Here is an 18,328-nt window from a genome sequence, read left to right as displayed (position 1 = left end):
CCTAGAGTCTTGTGTTTTCCGGTGTCTTGGGTCATTGCTCAAACGACATGGCTATCATGTACAATACAGCCTTCCTGTTTTTATTCCCTAGCCTTTCTTTAGCAGGAAGACTGTGAACTGTGCTCAGTTTGTTGGGGGAGAAAAAAATATCATAGGCATCTGTCCTGAAGGCTGGAGGTTTGAACTCTGGATCCTGTTGGAGTGCTTGAGTGCAGCAGAGGATGTAGGAGTTCAAGAACTGCCATGCTTAACAATTTGTTGCGAGGTCTAGGTGGTTTTGTCAGTATTTTGGAATTCTGTTCTGAAGTATGTAATTCTACTTGGGAACTCAGGAGGATTTGTGTCCCATTTTGGGCAGTTTCTGGTTCAAAATCAGGTGTATTCTCTTTAACTTCTGCATTATTTCCATTTCTGTTGTTTATTGGATTTAGAGTAAAGTCTGCTGATGCAGAACAAAAGTTGTTTCTTTTAGGCACTTGTTCACAAAATTGATTTCAAAATTTGTGATGACTGATCTTATGTAGGTAGCTGAATTGTGTTTGTCAATAGCCTTGAGGTATTTCCTGACAAGAAATCTATATGGAGCATATTCATTTCCTCAACATAAATTTTATTTTTTACACAGAAATTTCATTATTTTTGTAATCTAAACCCTTTCTGTGTTGTGGCACATGGTGGTTCTTTTTTTTAATTTATTTTATTTTTTTAATTTATTATTTTAATTTTTTTTAAATTTTTTTAAATAGTGAGAGCCTGAAGTAGCTCAATAACTGAGTGAAACAACATCAGTAAACTTGATAGTGTGGAGTGATTTCTAAGAGAAATATTTAACATTTTTCACTCTGCCAGATGTGTGCCCACAGCCTCACACCTCCTATGGGACTAACTTGCAGATCACAGAATCTTAGAATGGTTTGGGTTGGAAGGGGCCTTGAAAAGCCATCAAGTCCAACCCCCTGCAATGAGCAAGGACAGTTTCATCTAGATCAGGCTGCCCAGAGTCCTGTCCAACCTGATCTTGAATGTTTCTGGGGATGGGGCATCTGCCACCTCTCTGGGCAACCTGTTCTGTTGTTTCACCACTCCCATAATGAAAGATTTCTCCCTTATATCTAGTCTAAATTTCATATTTTGTAGTTTAATGCCATTATCCCTTTTCCTGTCACTACAGGCCTAGCTAAAAAGTTTGTTTCCTCCTTCCTTTCAGCCCCCTCCAAGTACCGAAAAGCTGCAATTAGGTCTCCCCAGAGCCTTCTTTTTTCCAGGCATCTACCCCAAATCTCTCAGCCTTTCCTCACAGGAGAGGTGTTCAGTCCCTCTGATAATTTTTGTGGCTCTACTCTGGACCTGTTCTAACAGGCCCATGTCTTTCCTGTACTGAGGACTCCAGAGCTGGATGTTGTGCTCCTGGTATGGTCTCAGCAGAGAGGAGTGGAAGGGAAAAGGGAAGAAGGAAGAGTGAAATGAAGAAATGGTCTGTAAACAGTCAAACAGCAAAATGAAAAACTGTGAAAAATGAAACCATATTCTCAATTGAAAAGTCATGGAAAGGTACATAATGAACTCAGTTTCAGCATTGATCTTAGCGTTAAAGAGGTCAGATTGCTAGAGCATCTTTCTGTATTCTCTTGCTATGGCTAATAATTTTTGGCTACATATGTCTTTTTTTTTCTTTTTGTCTGTGCAGATCAGTACAACTTAAAGATCTCTTTCAGTGCTTGCAGATTTGGGAGATTCAGCAGGTTCCTACTGATTCTTCAATGAGAAAAGTTAGATGAGATTGGTTCCTCCATACTTCTATGAGTTTGGAGCAGTATTTACATTGTCTTGATTCCTTTGGGTATAAAAAAAGGTTACCCCAAAAAATTAAGTAGTGCTGTATTTAGGAACAGTTGAATAAGTTCAATAACATGGCTTTGCTATTAATAATTTATAGTTTTATTTATAATGGGTATACAGTGAATGTTGTTTTCCTTATACAAGCACTTTGATGGTACCTTTTAACAATATCATAGCATATCATTTTAACTTCATGCTCTAATCAGCTTTAGGACGTTGACCTTGGTTCATTTTCAAACTGCTGAATATACAAACAATTTGAGACCAGATGCCAAATATTTATTAATTTAGCAGTGACTTTTAAATAGAACTTTTTTTAGCTTTCTTATATTTCTCCAAAGCACTGGTACTTAAAATTGTTAAATAAGAAGTTTCCTGTGTCTAGCTATAAAACAATCACTTTGTAAAACATGAGAAAAGACTAAAACAATTAACAGGAAAATAGAGTCCAAATACACTTTATGCTTAAACTGATTTGAAGTCTTGTTCTCCTGAAGTATCTGATAAAAATTTTAAAGTAAGAGTACATTGAATGTCTACTACTTGGCCAGACAACAGTCCTACAACTGGAAACAGAATTTAGCTGAATCATGTAGGAGGGATTCCACTACGTAATATTTAGTTATTTTTATTATTACAAATGCATGTAGCATGTACTAATGTCCTAATAATCTAATCCTGCAAAATGGGGCATTTTCTGTTATGAATGTTTAGATAATAGAAACAAAAGCTATAGCTGGGATATGCGTTTTTAGTGAGATGTGTACTGGATCTCACAGCATCTCAGAGATGATGATTTTGGAATGCTGCAAATGTCTTCTGAAATACAATTGTTTTATGGCTAGTTTCTTTTACTGGAAACAATGGACACAGAATAAAAATAAAAGCCTAATGCTGGATGTTGTTGGTTTATTCTATTTGTAATTACTTTCTCATAGTAAATGTTCATGCATGTCCCTTTTTTTCATTAACTAATAATAGAAAAACATTTCTTTTAATATCCAGTTTGCTGAAATTTAGTAGGATATGAGAAAAGTCCTGACATGGAAAAAAAATTACTGCTTGGATTGAAAAAATGTATTATCCTCTTCTGAAGAATACAGAGAGAGAGGAGAGAAGCACAATGACCAGTTTTTATTGTAATGTTCCAATATTTTTTTGTTTTTTTGTTTTGATGAGAGAGAATTCTGTGGAAAGTTGTAGGCTTTCTAACAGTGAAGCAGAAGTGCTCACAAGGAATCATTCTGCTTTCACAACAGTGATTTTTCCATCAAGTACCATGCTATGCTCTAGAGGTACTGCTTTAATACTAAAAGAAACCCCACAAAAAATTGGTCCAAAAATCTTTGGACCTTCCAAATAATTTCTTGTAGGGCCCCATGAGTTTGTAGAGCTCCAGTCATCTGGATTGGATGGGTGACCACTTAGGTAGGAAGTACTTGTTTTTATTTCCCTTTCCCTGCTGTTCTTTGTGTTGAGTCCCTTGCTAGGGAATCTAGCAGTTGGCTGGAGCATCCTGCTGCTAAACCTTCCCCTGGACAGGAAAGAGGGAGATGCTGTAGTTTAGAAAATCCTAAAATTGTCAGTCTTCTAGACCCCTTTTTCCGCTAGAAAGCTCCATAAGTTCGTAGGAGCACAACAGAATTTTTTAGGAGGAAAAGCATCTGATCTTACAGGGCTCAGGGCACCCTGGATCTGATGCTGCACAGTGCACATAAGTTGTCTTCATGAGTTCACTGCCTCGTTTTCAGTCACATCTACCCAGATTTTTCACGCCTTAGCAACCATTGGTGTCATAGATGCAGGAATTCATCTTGCCTAGTGCCATACTTGCTCTGTGGTGCTAAAAGGAATAATAAATAATACAGATTCGTTGTCACAAATGTGAGTAGATATGGTTGAGTTCACACAGTTTGAGGAAGATTGTATCCTTGTTTTATCTTGTTGGTTTTCAGTGTAGGACTGAGCTATTAAAGAATGAAGCATGAATATTGGCATGGGTTCCCGCAGATCAGAGCAGGAAGATAGACGGAAAAAAAATGGGTTAGAAGGAAAATTTTATAAGGAAGAAAGGGAGCAGGTGTGGTCTGTATTAAAAGAAATTGTTCTAAGAATAAGTGTGGAGTTATCATCATAAGATTGGAAGAAGTCTACTTGAATCTTCAAATCTAGTATTTGTTATTGGAAAGGGCTGCATCTTACCAATTTCAAAAAGGGACAGAGTTCCTTTTCTTTCTTTTCCCTCTAGTTTGAAGTTGAAGAATCAATTAAGTGTTCTGCTGTGCTCAACTTGTGGGCTTTTTTCTAGCATGTAATTTATGTAGTTGGATCTAGATACCTGATTTTTTTACCTCTTCCATGAACTGAAGCTGCAGCCAAGAACTGTAGTTATTGATTTTTAAAAAATGTCTTGAAACTACTGCTTTTATTTCCTTTGAAAGTACTGAGGGAGGTGCAAATTTTGTTCTCCTTAATGAAGGATAACAAAGTTTGAGGTTTTTTTTCTTCATTAAAGACAGAGCATTGTGATTCGCCTATTAAGAAAGCTCCATTAGACATTTTTTTCTGAAAGCTTTTGTGTGTAATTCAGGAGCAAAATTTGGCATCCTTTGAGTTTTTTTTTGTTGATGTAATATTTTGCTTTTATGTAATTTTGTTATGCAGTGCAATTTAAAATGCTTGGAAATGTAGTTTTAATCTTATTTCGGCCTTTTTTAAGAAGATCCCTAATATTCAGAAATCAAATTTTGAAGTGAGAGGGTGTTCTGCTATGTACAGACTCTACATAGAGGCTTTAGAATAATCCTACTGAGAATTTGAAGGAATGTTCAATTGTTATTTCATATATAATAATTTCCTACATGAGTTTTTTTTTTCCCAAGCTTTATTTTTAGATTGGAAAAAAACCTCAAACCCTAAATGCTGCGTAACAGTATTATGCCAAAAGACCATATGCTTACATCTGTTTGTTAATAGCAGTGTGTTATTGTTTTAGGTTTTGGCAGATAAACATGGCAATGCTTTGTGGTTGAATGAAAGAGAATGCTCCATTCAAAGGAGAAACCAGAAGGTTGTGGAGGAAGCACCAAGGTGTGTATACTGGATTCTTGATGTGGCTTCACAGTAACTGAAAGCACTTTTGGAAGCCTGCTGGTTCTATTTGTTGCACAAATGCAAGAAATTTTTCTTCTATTAAAAAGCACAAAGAAAATAAATGTTTGTTACAGTCATTTGACAGTACTGCAATTTTGATGTTGTTCTTGAGGGTGTTTTGATTTTCTTTTAAGTGTCTTTCTGTAAGAAAACTAGTGTTGTGTAGTTAATTTTTTAAATTATCTTCTAAAAAATGGATTTGGATCTTACCAATCCACTGTATGTGGTATGGTTTTGCGTGTATATATATGTGTGTATACATATATATTTTTTTTCTTTGAAATTCACTTTGTCAAGTAAAATATGAAATAAGTATGAATTTTACCACAGATACAGGTATTTGTTAGAGTAATTGTGTAGAGGCCACATAATACTGTGTATTTCCATTTGAATTGGAATATGAAGTACAAAATACTCTGCATTACTTTTAGTACTGTTCATGGTAGTGAACTAGAGATAGAGATGTAGGTGTCTAGGAACTCAAAAGTGCAAAATTGTTTTAATCTTACTGGTTTAATGTGAAGCTGAAATTCCTTGCTGCTATGCAAGATATGGCCTTGCTATGTTTTCTGTTGCATAGCAGTCATCAGGGAATAAGTGTATAAAAAGGGCAGAAAGAAATTCTGATTTCAGGAAGGCAGACACAGGTATACCACTGCCTGTGGGAATTACTAGTGTTATATGTTCACCAGCTGGAATGGGTTTGCCATATTTTTTAATAGCACAGAACTATGTGATGCAATAGTTTGGGATGTGAGTAAAAGCACATAATCCTAATGATATTTCTTTAGAGGTTCCTTATTAGTTGATGTTGAATCATAATTGCAGGACTGCCACTGTTTGGCCTATATTTTAAATAAAAGAACAAAGTTTAAATCTGAAGATACAAATCCACTTATAAATGCTTCCTGCTAGTCTTTGTGGATTTCTTGGAACCTTATGCTGCTTATGTCTACAGATCTTACTGTGTTGTTGTGGAAAGTGAATACTTCAGGTCCTGATATAATGCACATGTGCGTGTATGTGTACCTAAGCACTGAAATGAGTAGTATTTCTGAGTATGTGTAAGGCAATGCCTGCTATTCCTGCCTGCTCCTTCTCCATGCCTGTGGTCAATTAAAGTGGTGTGATACATTTTCTCTCACCAGCCAGTGTTTTCTTTCATCAGAAATGCCAACCTTTTCACTTTCTTGGGCTTCTCTGTTGGAGTTGCCAGTAAGTGGTCTCATCCCCTCTATGACCCTACAAGCGTGTGGGCAAGTTAACTTCCAAAATTTGGCATGAAAACTTTTCTTCCTTTTTGTTGTTTAATGTTTTAAACTCTACCAGACTTCTGCTGGCAGCTTTGGAAGTGTTACCTGTCTTATAGCCACTTGCACTTGGCTGCAGAATCCATTAATTTTCAAAGGGTTACAAGACTTGTAGATAAGCAGAGCACTAACTTCTGTGAGATACCAGAGAGACCCTAAAGCCTCAAGTTAACCCTTCCTGTAAATGCTGTTTCAGTTTGATAGTTTAAGGACTCCTGGGCACATCTCTTCTGGTATGGCTGGATGTTTTAATGGATCTTTTAAATGGTAGCTGCTATTAAGGACTCTGAGATAGGTCAAGCCTTTTTATTTTCTTTTGTGAGACCTGGGAGATAGGGATGTTATGGGCTAAAAAGTTTTTTTTTTTTTTTGTCTTTTGGACAATTTAGGGCTTTTGACATTGGCTTCATCTCATACTTTTTTTGATTTACTTTATTATGATGGCATTTTCCTAAGTGTCTAAGTCAGGAGACTGAGGGCCTTTTGGCTTGGAGAGTAACCTATGATTTTCTTAAAGCTGAGTCTGCAGCTGCTGAACTTATCCATATGGGATCATTTTGTGTTTGTATCTCTAGTCTCCTAGGGAAGTTTAGGCTTATGTTAAAAAAAACCCAAACAAACAAAAAACAAAATCCCCTCTCTTGAGGAGAGAAACCCATTTATTTAGTTCACACACTGAGGTTACAATATTCAAGGAACCCCTGGTGTTCATGGTGGTCAATCCCCCAGATTCAAATAGGAGACAAAAAACTTTGCTTGTACCCTTCTTACATGGTGAGTTTCACATATGAATTGTTGTTCCCTCTGTTTTGGGAACCACAGACAATAAGATACATCCAACCATCTCTAGTTTTTTAGTTTGTGCTTGGCAAAGTTAGTGGTGCACAAAGCTTCCAGTGATGTACCATAATTTTATCTGCTTCTACTTTCACATGTTTTTGGATATGCTGTTGTCCTCTCATTTCACAGGGGCTGACATTTAAGGAGATGAGTGACATGAGTCACTCATGAGTGACATGAGGCATTTAATAGTCCTAGTGTTGTTTCTTAGTTGAGTTTTTGTTCTTCAACTCTCCAAATTCTTCTCTGTTCATTATCACAGACAGGTGCCACGAGACACTGCACCTTGGCAAGAAAAAATACAAAGGTGTGGCTGTATTTTCCTGTCTGCTGGAGTGGTTAATAAGAGATTGTTTCCCATGTGGAGAGACAAGGCCTATGGGTTTATCAGAAGACCCATGGATCCTTTGGGATTAATCAAAATTAAATGCACAAGAGTATTAACTGACATACTACTCAATAATTGGAGTAGTAACTCAGAGGAGTGCTCTAAAAGTTTACTTTGCTGAGCAGGTGTCCTATCTAACAATTTCTGAACCTGTTAGGAGCTTCTTACAGCCCTGCAAATTTGCCTCACCACTTGTGTGAAACAAAAGGTAATCTGTTCATTTGAATGAATGTATATAGGCAGGAACTTAGCAGAAAGGTGCATTATTGAATTAGACTTTATCTACAAGTTCTACAAGTTGTCCTCACTGCATTTCTACTCACTGTCTAGAAATCCTTGAAGGATTTTGGGTTAAGAGAAATGTGAGCCTGTTCTGTTTGTGACTGCGTGTGTGATTCATAGGTGGGCACCATTTAGATGTGGGGGCAGAACTGTGTGCTCAAATCATTTAGCCTATTTATGCCCGTGGTCTGGTAGTACATAGTGAGTATCTCAAAGAATAATGTTCTTGTGGATAAGTAATTTTTTTAAACAAGCGATATCCTTGAAGCAGGGAAGCTGACCTTGACATTTAGAAAATTGAGGCTCACCACCCCAGTGTGGTGGAATCTTCAGATGAAGGGTAAGTATTTTTGATCACTTATTTATTTTTTTGTCCAAACTGAGCAGTAAATTTCCCCTGATGGTGTAACTCTATTTTTCAAAATCTCAACCTAGTCTGTGAGTGAAGGTGATAGGGGTATTTTGGGAAACTTTATCTGATGAACTAGAAGTGGAGAGGTAACATCTTGCCGATGTGGGTCACTTCCCTGGCTGTAGAGACTAAGTGACAAACCAATTGTATTCCCTTTGATTAACTTTACAATAACTTGATGAAGGTGTTATGAGTGAAGTGTCAGGTCTGATTTATTTTTTCTTTTTGATGCTTTTATTTTGTGAATGTTTTTTAATTTTTTATGGTAGCTTTTGTGCTGCCATAGGAGCTGTTTGGTCTAAAGAAAAACAGTGTATGTGTGAGGAAAAGGTTTGAAGTCAGGTTTAAAATACTGTGTTTTCAAGTGATGCCTAATTAGACTGGAGAAGAGTTTTCTTGGTTATCAAAGGTTCATTGTTAAAAAGGGGGGGAAACAATGTGTTTGAAAGGTAAAGCAATAGAGGGGAATATGAAAACTTTGGTTAATTAACTAAACCAATGGTAGGGATGATCCAGTCATTTCAGAGTATAAAACTTAACTGTGTGGCCAAGATCTAGTTGAGCAATGTGACACCTGTGTTCCATTCTCTGGCTGCAGCAGGAGGTGGTGAGATCTCAGAGCTGCATTTGAAAAGTACAGGGAAGACACCACTGTAATGAAGGGGAGTAACTCTTTCATCTATATGAGAAGTAATAATGGTTATTCTAGAAATAGAGTATGAAGATGATATTGAGTGTGTTTTGTTCTTCATAAACCACTCATTGATCTTTAATGACCTTTCATGATCAAAGCCCTGCAGAAATTACTGACTTATAGAATGTTGATTTTGTGTAATGTATTATCCTCCCTGAATCAAAATAAGAAATATTATGAAACTATTTTCCATTTACCAGTGCCTGTTCTTATAAGTATGATACAGTTTTTGTGTCTTCTGAGCTTCCCTTTCATCTGATGTAGGATCTCATATGGCTTTCTTGAATGAGACTTGACTTCCTTTTCCTGTTGGTCCCATTGTTTGCCAAGAAAGAAATTTTTTCCTAAATTGTGAAAATGCCTGCCTTATGGTCCATCAGAATCTGCCTAAGAAGGACAGAGATGTGAAGTAGCACTTTTCCAGTAAAGAAAATTATTCCACTGTCTCCTACTTTGCCTAGATATTTGCTCACTTCTTGTGTCATGTCAAATATGGTTTGTTGTGGCAGAAGTCTCTAGCTCTTCTGCGAGTTCAGGTCTTCGTGAAAAACACCGCAGTAAGTGCTGGAAGAGAAGTCCTGACCCACCACTGGCTTCTATCTGAGAGCAGTCTGGGGCTCCAGATGGAGCTTCACTGGGTTTGAGGCACCTTTAGATAGGTGAGGGCCCCTGATTGCTCCTTTGCAGAATTAGGGCCCACTGTTGAAGCCATCTCAAGAAATATGTAACACTTGGTGATTTTGTTTTAAAGAGTAACTTAGAGGCAAGGTAGAAGTTACTGTCTATTCCCTTGCAAAAGTACTTTTAAAATGATAGCTGAGCTATGTGCCTAAGGTAAGTCAAAACAGAAATATAAATAATAAGTGTATTTACAAGCTTATGAAAGATGAATAACGACACGTTCTTTCATTGAAAAATCAATGTATCAGGTTGAGGGGCAACTGGTTTCAAGGCTTTGGTGGAATACCACAGAAGTATCTATCTGTCTGTCTGTCTGTCTGTCTATCTGCATAGGTTAATCTAAATCTGAATTTAAGGTACAGAGGAGAGTAAAAAGCAAAATGTGTTGCTTCCAGAAAGACATCAGTGTCTTTTGATTCACTGGCCCAGTGGAAGTTGTGGATTGCTCTCCTAGAATGAGGGATCTTGGCGTGTGGGCAGTGTTCACAGTGGCTCCCAAGGTGGTAGCTGAGCTGCTCTTTGGGTGCCCTTGAGTGTGTCCAAGATTTGTGGAGAAGAATGTATTCCAATTAATGGGGATAATAAGTATGTCTTCTAAGATTGAATTGGTTTGTATGTCCTTTTTTCATTTAATTTGCATTATTTTAGATCTCACTGTTTTAAGAGTTAGTTTATGTTTAGAAAATATGGCTACTAATCCTGAATTTCCTGTACGTTAGCAGTAATTGTAAAGCATGCAGTGTACCTATTTAGGGACAAAATGTCAAATGTATGTCTTTGCACTTAGTCTTGACATGTTTTCATAACTTTAATAATGGTGCTGTCCTCTTTTGACCATAGTTTAAACAGAAAAGTGAATGATAGAATAATTATTATTTTTTAACTAAAAAAAATCATTGTTTCTATATTGCAGCACTTTTCTAGACCCTGAAACTCGAAGAGCAATGGGAGAACAAGCAGTAGCTCTTGCCAAAGCAGTAAAGTATTCCTCTGCTGGAACAGTAGAATTCCTTGTAGACTCCAGTAAGAATTTCTACTTCTTGGAAATGAATACTAGACTTCAGGTAAGAAAAACAACTCTTCAGATTCAGAAAAGTGTTATTTAAATAAACAGACCATAACCTTCTCCCATATTTAAGGGTCTGTTCCTGCAAAGATTTAAACATAAGTATCTCGATGCATGTGGGCCCTTCCCACTGAACTGAAAGGATCTACTCACAGGAGCCTGCCTTTGCAAGACTTTGCAGCAGTGAGCCCTTGCACAGCACTCAAGTAAATGTTCAGAGCTTTTTCTCTTTGTTACACTTGACCTAAAGACCTTGCAAAAGGTCACTGCTAAGTGCCACTGTGAGTTCACAGTAAGTGGCTAGCCACTGTGCTCTGAGGTTTTCCTGAAGCCTACTGGTCCCTGAAGTTTCTTTCTTATTTTTTATACTTTGATGATCACTTGCTGAGTTTCTCCAGGAGTGTGATTGAAACAATATGTGTATATGAGCAATAGAACACTAAGCAATCTGCATATGATTGAAATTGTGACTCGAATACAGCTGTGTAAAAAGCATCCTGACAAGATGAAGGATTTTTGTGACAATTCATGTAGTCAGTTCTAAGGTACACTGCAAGTGGAGAGATGAACCCCTCTACCACTTTTTTGACTGCTTGATGGATTTCTAGTCATAAGCTAAGAAAACAAGTATATAACTTGAAGTCTGGATATCATTTGTGAAGACCAAAAGAGTGTTCAACTTGTAAGCGAGTCCATTCTGTTGCCTTTATCCTCCTTTTCTCACTTTGTTAAATGACACCAGAAAGACTGAAATGTGGAATCAAACAACAGTTTGATAAGCTTCCCATTCTGTTTTAGCTACATTTCATTAGGGCTATGTCCTGTGTGCTGCTTGTATGTGATAGAACATAAATGAGATCCTCATAGTCTGTCATCTTTGCATGACCTTATGTAACAGCTGGGTAAATGTATGATTAGGTAAGTTTATGCTTTGAGTAAAGAAGTTAGAGTGTTTGGGGAGTGTTATGATCTTCTGTGCCAGGGGAAGACTGCTGGTAAATTTTTTCTTGCCTTGCAGGACAGCAGTGGTTTTGGAATTAGCCGTGACAGTCACTTCACATGCCTTTGCTAGGCACTATCAGGTCCACCTTAGATTCAGTGAGAGGGAGTGGTGGTTAATGGCAATGTATAGTTCATGAAAATATTATGAATAATTCTCTCACTTTGGTCATGTTCTTTACACTTTCCCTCATCTTGTAGTTTTTGAGCCAATGTTTCTTCAGTGACTCCACATTCTTGTTTACATAGAAGAAAATTAATTTATGGTTTTCTGCATAATCCACTAGAGCTTCAAAACTATTTCCTTGCTGTAGTATTATTGATCATGAGTTCCTAAATGGGATTAGTGATGGCATATCCTTGGGCTCCTATTTGTGGGCTGTTTTTAAGACATTATCTTTGCTGTTTTGCAGTGTCTTCCCCCTGCAATACCCACTGGTGTGTGTTTGTAGTCCCAAATTTCTAAGGTCTCCATATAGGCAGGAAGAAAGCTTTCACAATTCCATGTTTAAGGACTTTGGACTCCTTTTGAAATATAGCCTAAGCAGTTTGACAATCCTCTGTAATAGCAAACTCATTCTTTCCAACTCTTAAAGCAATTTACTAATCTTAAATTAGACTACTTGTTTAAATATTCTCAACTTTCTCTATCCTGACTTTTTATTGTCTCTAATTAGCATTTTAGCTTGAGTCTGGAGTAGTAATTCTCTGATTTTTCCCTGGTCTTACCCATTTGATCTCACTTCTCCCAAGTCTCAAGATTTACTTTCTGTTCAGCTAACAGTTATGCAACTAATGTATTGTAGTTGCTCCCTGCTGTTAAGAGCCAAACCTAGAAAATCTACTGGAGCATGTCCAGCTTTAACTTCAAGACCAGGATAGTCTCCAGATGTTCCTGTATTGCTTCAGTCTTTTTTTTTTCCCTTTTGCATCTCCTAACTGTGATCAGTGACTAACAGATTCACTTCCCTTGTTCTTACTGAACACTCCACAGCTGGAAGAGCTTTCCAAAATGATAGGTGTCTGATCCATAAATGATCCTCTTAAGATCAGTTGTCAGCGTGCATTAGACACAGTTACCTGTCACCATCATCAGAACATTTCTAATAAATTATGCATTTTGTGTCTGTTTTAATGTTTCAGCAATCTCTGATCAGATCGCTGTCGCATTTTTATTTTAGATGCAGACTTCAGAATATACTTGCAAACTAAACTGTGTCCAGTATTTTGCACTGCATGTTGATATCTCCCCTCCCTCCCTCTGGTGTATCTTTTGGATGCCTTTCAGTCTTTCTGGTAAATTATTTTGCGGTAATCAGAGTTGTCTTGTTATTTCACTGGTTTTTTTGGGGACTCTTTGGGAATATACCTTTTCTGTTGTATAGTTACACAAAAGAAGTGTAAATAGCACCTTGAAGGAAGTTGATATTTTATTTAGGTTTTGTTTTAAGTCTTGATGCAATACTATACAAGACTGGGAAGCAAAAGAAAATTGGTGAGTCAGCTCCATTGTGTCTTTTGTATGCTACACAAATTTGTTACAGATGTTTTACTGCCTCTAAGTGATTCAGCTAGAATGGCTTATTATTTGCTGTTGGCAATGTTCTTCTGTTGTATTTCCTTTTCTTCCATCTTGTAGGCTAGCTGGTAAGTATGAGACATAAGGTTGAGGACTGGATGATTTGCATAGTAAAACTAGTTCCTACTTTCCACAAGAGTACATAGAGATGTCTGCCCTAGAAGCTAATAGAGAGCTTCTGGGCACTTTTGCAGTGCTTTTCAGGCAGTTACCACTGTTACAGTTGAGGCAGACCAGATGTTGAATATCTTTCTTTATAGCTGCTCATAGTGTGCTATGTTTTCTGTTGCCTAGTTGTCATCAGCCTAATCAAGGGCAGTCCTGCTCCAGAACAACTTATCAAGAGCTTTGCAATCAATACAAAGTTTCTGACCCCTTAGACTGATAGCCTTTCTGGCTTCCAAGTTATGTTAAAATCTCCTAAGGTACTTCAGAAGTGGTGGCTTTCATTAGGAAAGTTTCTTCTTTTCTTCACTGGAAGAATAGATGTTGTTTCTCTTGGACTTTTTATGAAAGAAGTCTGTGGTCCGTACTTAAAAATATCTGTTAATACATGTGTGTGTGGTGTAGCTAAGCCTCATACATGTGAAACAGTGACAGCAAAGGGAAAATTTCCCATATTTTAGATGTTTGCAGTACCTTAAAATGGAAATATCTCTTGTTGGCTAGAGAAACACTGAGAAATGTACAATGAGTGATGTGAATCGAGCGCTTACCACCAATACAATTGGTATGTTTGTGTCTCAGGCCTGTTCCCAACCTTCTGCCTCCCTCATGAGTTGTGAGATTTAAATAACATGTGAGTACTCCCTTCCTGCTCAAAATGTAACTGAATTTGCTTAATGTAATTTAAAAGATAATATGGTAGATTGGAGTTGAGGAATATGGTAATTTCAATGGGTTTTCTCTTCATGTGTCAGTTTGAGTATTTTTGTCACCACTTCTTAGGAAATAAAAATTAATTTGTAGAATAATCTGATATGTTTGTGAGAGATTTGCTAAGAGCAAATGGCATACATATGCTTTTAGTTTACAGTTGTCGAAAGAATATTTTATGTAAATGTTTTTAAAGTAACTTAATTCTAAGGCATAAAGTGAAGGTAAGTAACCTTCCACAGACCTATAAAACATTACCCATTGCTAAGACTTTTGTTTATCACTTTCTGGGTTTTCATCAGATTTTACTGACCTTTGGAAAATTATGTATTCCAGAGCTTTGTCTTTTTGCAAAAATGGCTTTAACTAGTGTAAAACATGGGAAGAATTTTTACGTGCAATGTGTCTTTCCTTCTTGTGTTTGTCCACCCATGAAAACATAAAAAGCATTGTAGGAAAATGTCTAAAAGTAGGTAGAAATAGAAATACTGTTGCAGATGGTTTGGAGCTCCACTGCTTATAAACTCCTGGTTCTAACAGCCTCTTAATTGTATCTCTATTCTGTTGCTCATCACCAGTTGGCACCTGCTACATGTTTGCTTAGTGAAGGATATTAGTGCTGGAAAATACTGCAGCTGCACTATATAGACCAGTAAAAACAAAATACAAATAGCAAAGTGATGAGCTGAGTCCAGATTGCCACCTAAAACCACAGAGAGGTGGTGATTTTGGTATCTACAGCAGAGCCATGGGATGGCAAGCAGGGATCTTGCTGTCTTGGTTGCGTGGAGCTGCCTGGAGGATGACTTGTGATAGGTGGGCAGGAGAATGGGAGCAGAGAAACAGGCTGTCAGGAGTTAGAGGAATGGATTTCAAAGTAAAGTCTCAAGCTACTGTTTCTGCTGTTTGCTTAGACTTCATATATCTTAATACTGAAATCTTGTTTTACTGTGACAACACTTTGCTTCAGTCATTTTAAATAGTCTAACAAACAGTGTCAGATGGTAAAGACTTTCAATTGCTGCTAACCTGGACTGAATTTGAACTACTGACCTAAAGGTGAAAGGTCTCTTATCCCATTACCAATCCGCTAAACCCACCAGAATCCATTCTGCACACAGTTTATACCAGCTGTTCATGGCCATTTTTAGAACTGAAAGAAAAGGTGATTTTACTGCCAAACAACACTTCTTCACACAAGAGGGTCAGCCGACAACAGTTAACCAAATTTTTGCCACATTCTTGCCTCCTAATGCAACTTCCATTATGTATCTACTGGTTGTCTGCTTTTCAGACTTCCCAAAAGAGCTACAGAAAAGCATTGCTAATTGTTGTTGACAGAAGAGAACAACATTGTTTGTATAAGTCATTGAATCTGAAAGATGCCATTAACAGTGCTGCCAAGGCATGGAGTGATACCTTAGAGACGACATTCCCATGTAACTCTCATAAAATACTATTAAAAAAAGTAGAGAAAGAGGAGACTACTTAAGTGGAGAAACAAAAGGTCATTCTTCAAAGGATACGTTAGTTTCTTTGCTTTGGTGAATTTGATTGAAGTAAACCAAAGAATAGCTGCAGTGTGACCAGAGCCATCTTGAATGAAGTGTTCTGAGAAAGCTTTAGTACCGCAGCTAAATACAGTAAAAGCAGGAATTACATCTTTAGGAAAGAAAGTATTGGTTTTGTGGATACTAGTTTCTTTATTTTTTTACATGGAGTATGTAGTGGAAAGGAAATTGTGTAGAATTACTAAATTTCAAGAAAATTTTTTTGAAGTGCAGGATGTTAATTGAGAAAGTTATGTTGAAATTATGAGCTAATTGACTTGTTGACTAAAGTGTGTGCTGTTTGTCTAAAACACAGAATAGATTCAGAATTCATAGGCCACATAAGATGTATCTGTCCTCTACAATGTAGAAACAAATCCTTGCAAAAGAAAATTGAGAACTGTGTCAATGATTATTGGAATATAACTCCCTATGAGGAAGTAAATTAAATACTTTTTCTAAGTTATATGCTACCATTAAAAAATTAGTTTGTACTGAATGTCTGTGCATTAGTTTTTATTTCTACATCCTACTTGGGAAACAATAAGAGAAGTCTACTGAACATCTTAGCTGATGGAAATTTTTGTAGTACTGATTGCCATCAGTTCTTCAGTTGTTTACTAATAAGTCAGAAAACAAGCAGCAATTGTTTTATATAGCAAACAAATAGCAATTGTTTAGTTGTTATATAGGATGCCTGTAGTTACCCAGTTATGTATTTCCTGCTTTCCATTAATTCTGTACATTAGTCCAACCATTGTCTGTTTTTCAGTAGCCTTTATGAAAAGTTGGGGTTTTTTTGCTGTGTGCTCCCAAACCCCATGTACATGTGAACTATTTTGCAAAAAGATGTGACCCCAGTGTGCTCCTGCTCATAGTTGTCAGGAAGCTTGCATGCCTGAAGAGCAGAATATGTGTGCACTTGTGTTGCTATTCAGTTCTCCGAAATAGAAACCAGGCTTACTGCAATACAGGGAGTTGAGAAGCATCTGTAAGTTGGTGAGTTTGGGTCAATTGATACTGGATTTGGCTGCAGCAGCAAAGCCCGTGGGACTCCAGGTGAATCACATTTCCTGGAAACTGAGGTGTATGTTGAAAGTTAGTTTTGAGATTATTTATCTGAATGTAAAGGGGTATATGACACCAGCTAGGGACTTACAGTAGTAGGGGTGGCATAGGCTGTAGTTTTAAGTCTACTGAAATTTAGATTTTCTTGGCTGATGTGGCGTGCTTGAATGTTCCAACTGGTGTGTGAGTAACTTGATGCCTTATACACACAGGGACAAGAGCGGTCTGTGAGTGTCCAGAAGTGTTTGCTGTTAGATCTGAGTACCTTGATAGTCTTGAGAAAAATGTCCCAGAATTATTCCCCTGAATATAAGGGGAGCAGTCATCACTAATTTAACTCTCAGCTCCTACTGTCCATAAAAACTGCATGACTGTTTTTGTAGCTGTGGATGAACCCCACTATGGTAAAGCTTTAAAACCACTGGCAGTCACAGAATAGGAGGAAAATTAGAAGCCTTTCCATACTGTTCTGGTGATGGATGCTAGCTGGCCTGTGATGTTGGTAGGTTCCCCAACTCTTATATACCTGCTTTACCATCTATAAACTGGGACGTAATTATTATTTTCTGACAGGCTTTGCCACTAGTTTCTCTTGCTGTATAAATAGGAAGGGGTTAGTGAAGTAAAAACACTTGCAATGCTCATGGGAAATCTGGTTGCTCTGATATGTCTTAAGAGCAGTAGATCCAGTATGAAGGGAAAGCACTTACCTTCACTCTGTATAGCTATTGCTGGTCATAGCAGGTATAGCTTTGTGGACTTGAAAGCAGGAATATAAGTGGCATCTTACAGAGACTTAAGACTTTTTAAAGGCGGTATATATTGTTCTTAAGTGCATTGAAATGATGACTTGTTATCAACTGTTTATAAGCAGACTTTGTGTAAGTAAAGGAACTGATAGTAAAGGTGTTACTTTTGGCAGCTAATTAATGGAGAGTTTTTGCTGATCAATTTTTTCTGCCTGTCCTGTTGAGAATAAGTACAGCTGCCTTGATACAGCTATGATCTGTAGATTGCTTGCTGCAGACATGTCTGGTTTTGCCCTTTGTGTTGAAGTCAGCAGTAATGTGTGAATGTAGCTACTATCATATAACCATACCAGCAATGGCTCTTTAATGGCAGGAGTTCACCGGCAACATCTTGGATCAGTCAACTGCCAAACTGAGTATGGCCTAAAGCTAAAGGAGTTGGTCAATTGAGTGAGATTCAGCTCCATTTGTGAGCAAACTTGCGTTCATCTTGTCAAAAATGTAGTACTTGACTTAGTCTTCATGTGCTGGCAAGTAAAGGCTGTTGATGGAGAGGGGAGATAGCAGAAAATTAATAGAAGGAAATAGAACAGGCAGGCAGAATAAAGACAGTACCTGAAGTAAAAAGTGGAAAAGAGGGAAGTGATTTAAGTCTAGCTTTTAAGAGTGATTTTTTCTACAGATACAATTACTTTAGGCAATTGTTAGTTATAGTTGTAGAGATTTCGAGATTCAAGTTCTTTTCTATCATATTTCATCTGATGGTCTTAATGAATATGAAAATGCATTAAAATGTATTTGGTACCCCAAATTAATGCTATGATTGGAATTGTCTATGTTAT

At 37.3% G+C, this 18,328-nt stretch overlaps 1 protein-coding gene across 1 annotated transcript in view; it reads left to right on the top strand.

Moving 5' to 3' along the window:
- The window catches only part of PCCA (propionyl-CoA carboxylase subunit alpha), a 270,787-nt gene that overhangs the window by 94,595 nt on the left and 157,864 nt on the right, over nucleotides 1-18,328 (top strand). The window contains exons 11-12 of the mRNA XM_084201347.1: nucleotides 4,835-4,929; nucleotides 10,513-10,663. Of these exons, the coding sequence (XP_084057473.1) occupies nucleotides 4,835-4,929; nucleotides 10,513-10,663 (246 nt within the window). The remainder of the gene's footprint in view (nucleotides 1-4,834; nucleotides 4,930-10,512; nucleotides 10,664-18,328) is intronic.

Source organism: Fringilla coelebs (genome assembly GCF_963513975.1).
Source record: "Fringilla coelebs genome assembly, chromosome: 2".
In the NCBI taxonomy this organism is placed as follows: Eukaryota; Metazoa; Chordata; class Aves; order Passeriformes; family Fringillidae; genus Fringilla; species Fringilla coelebs.
Note: the sequence above shows the minus strand (reverse complement) of the source record. Positions and strands in the feature narration are given on the sequence as shown.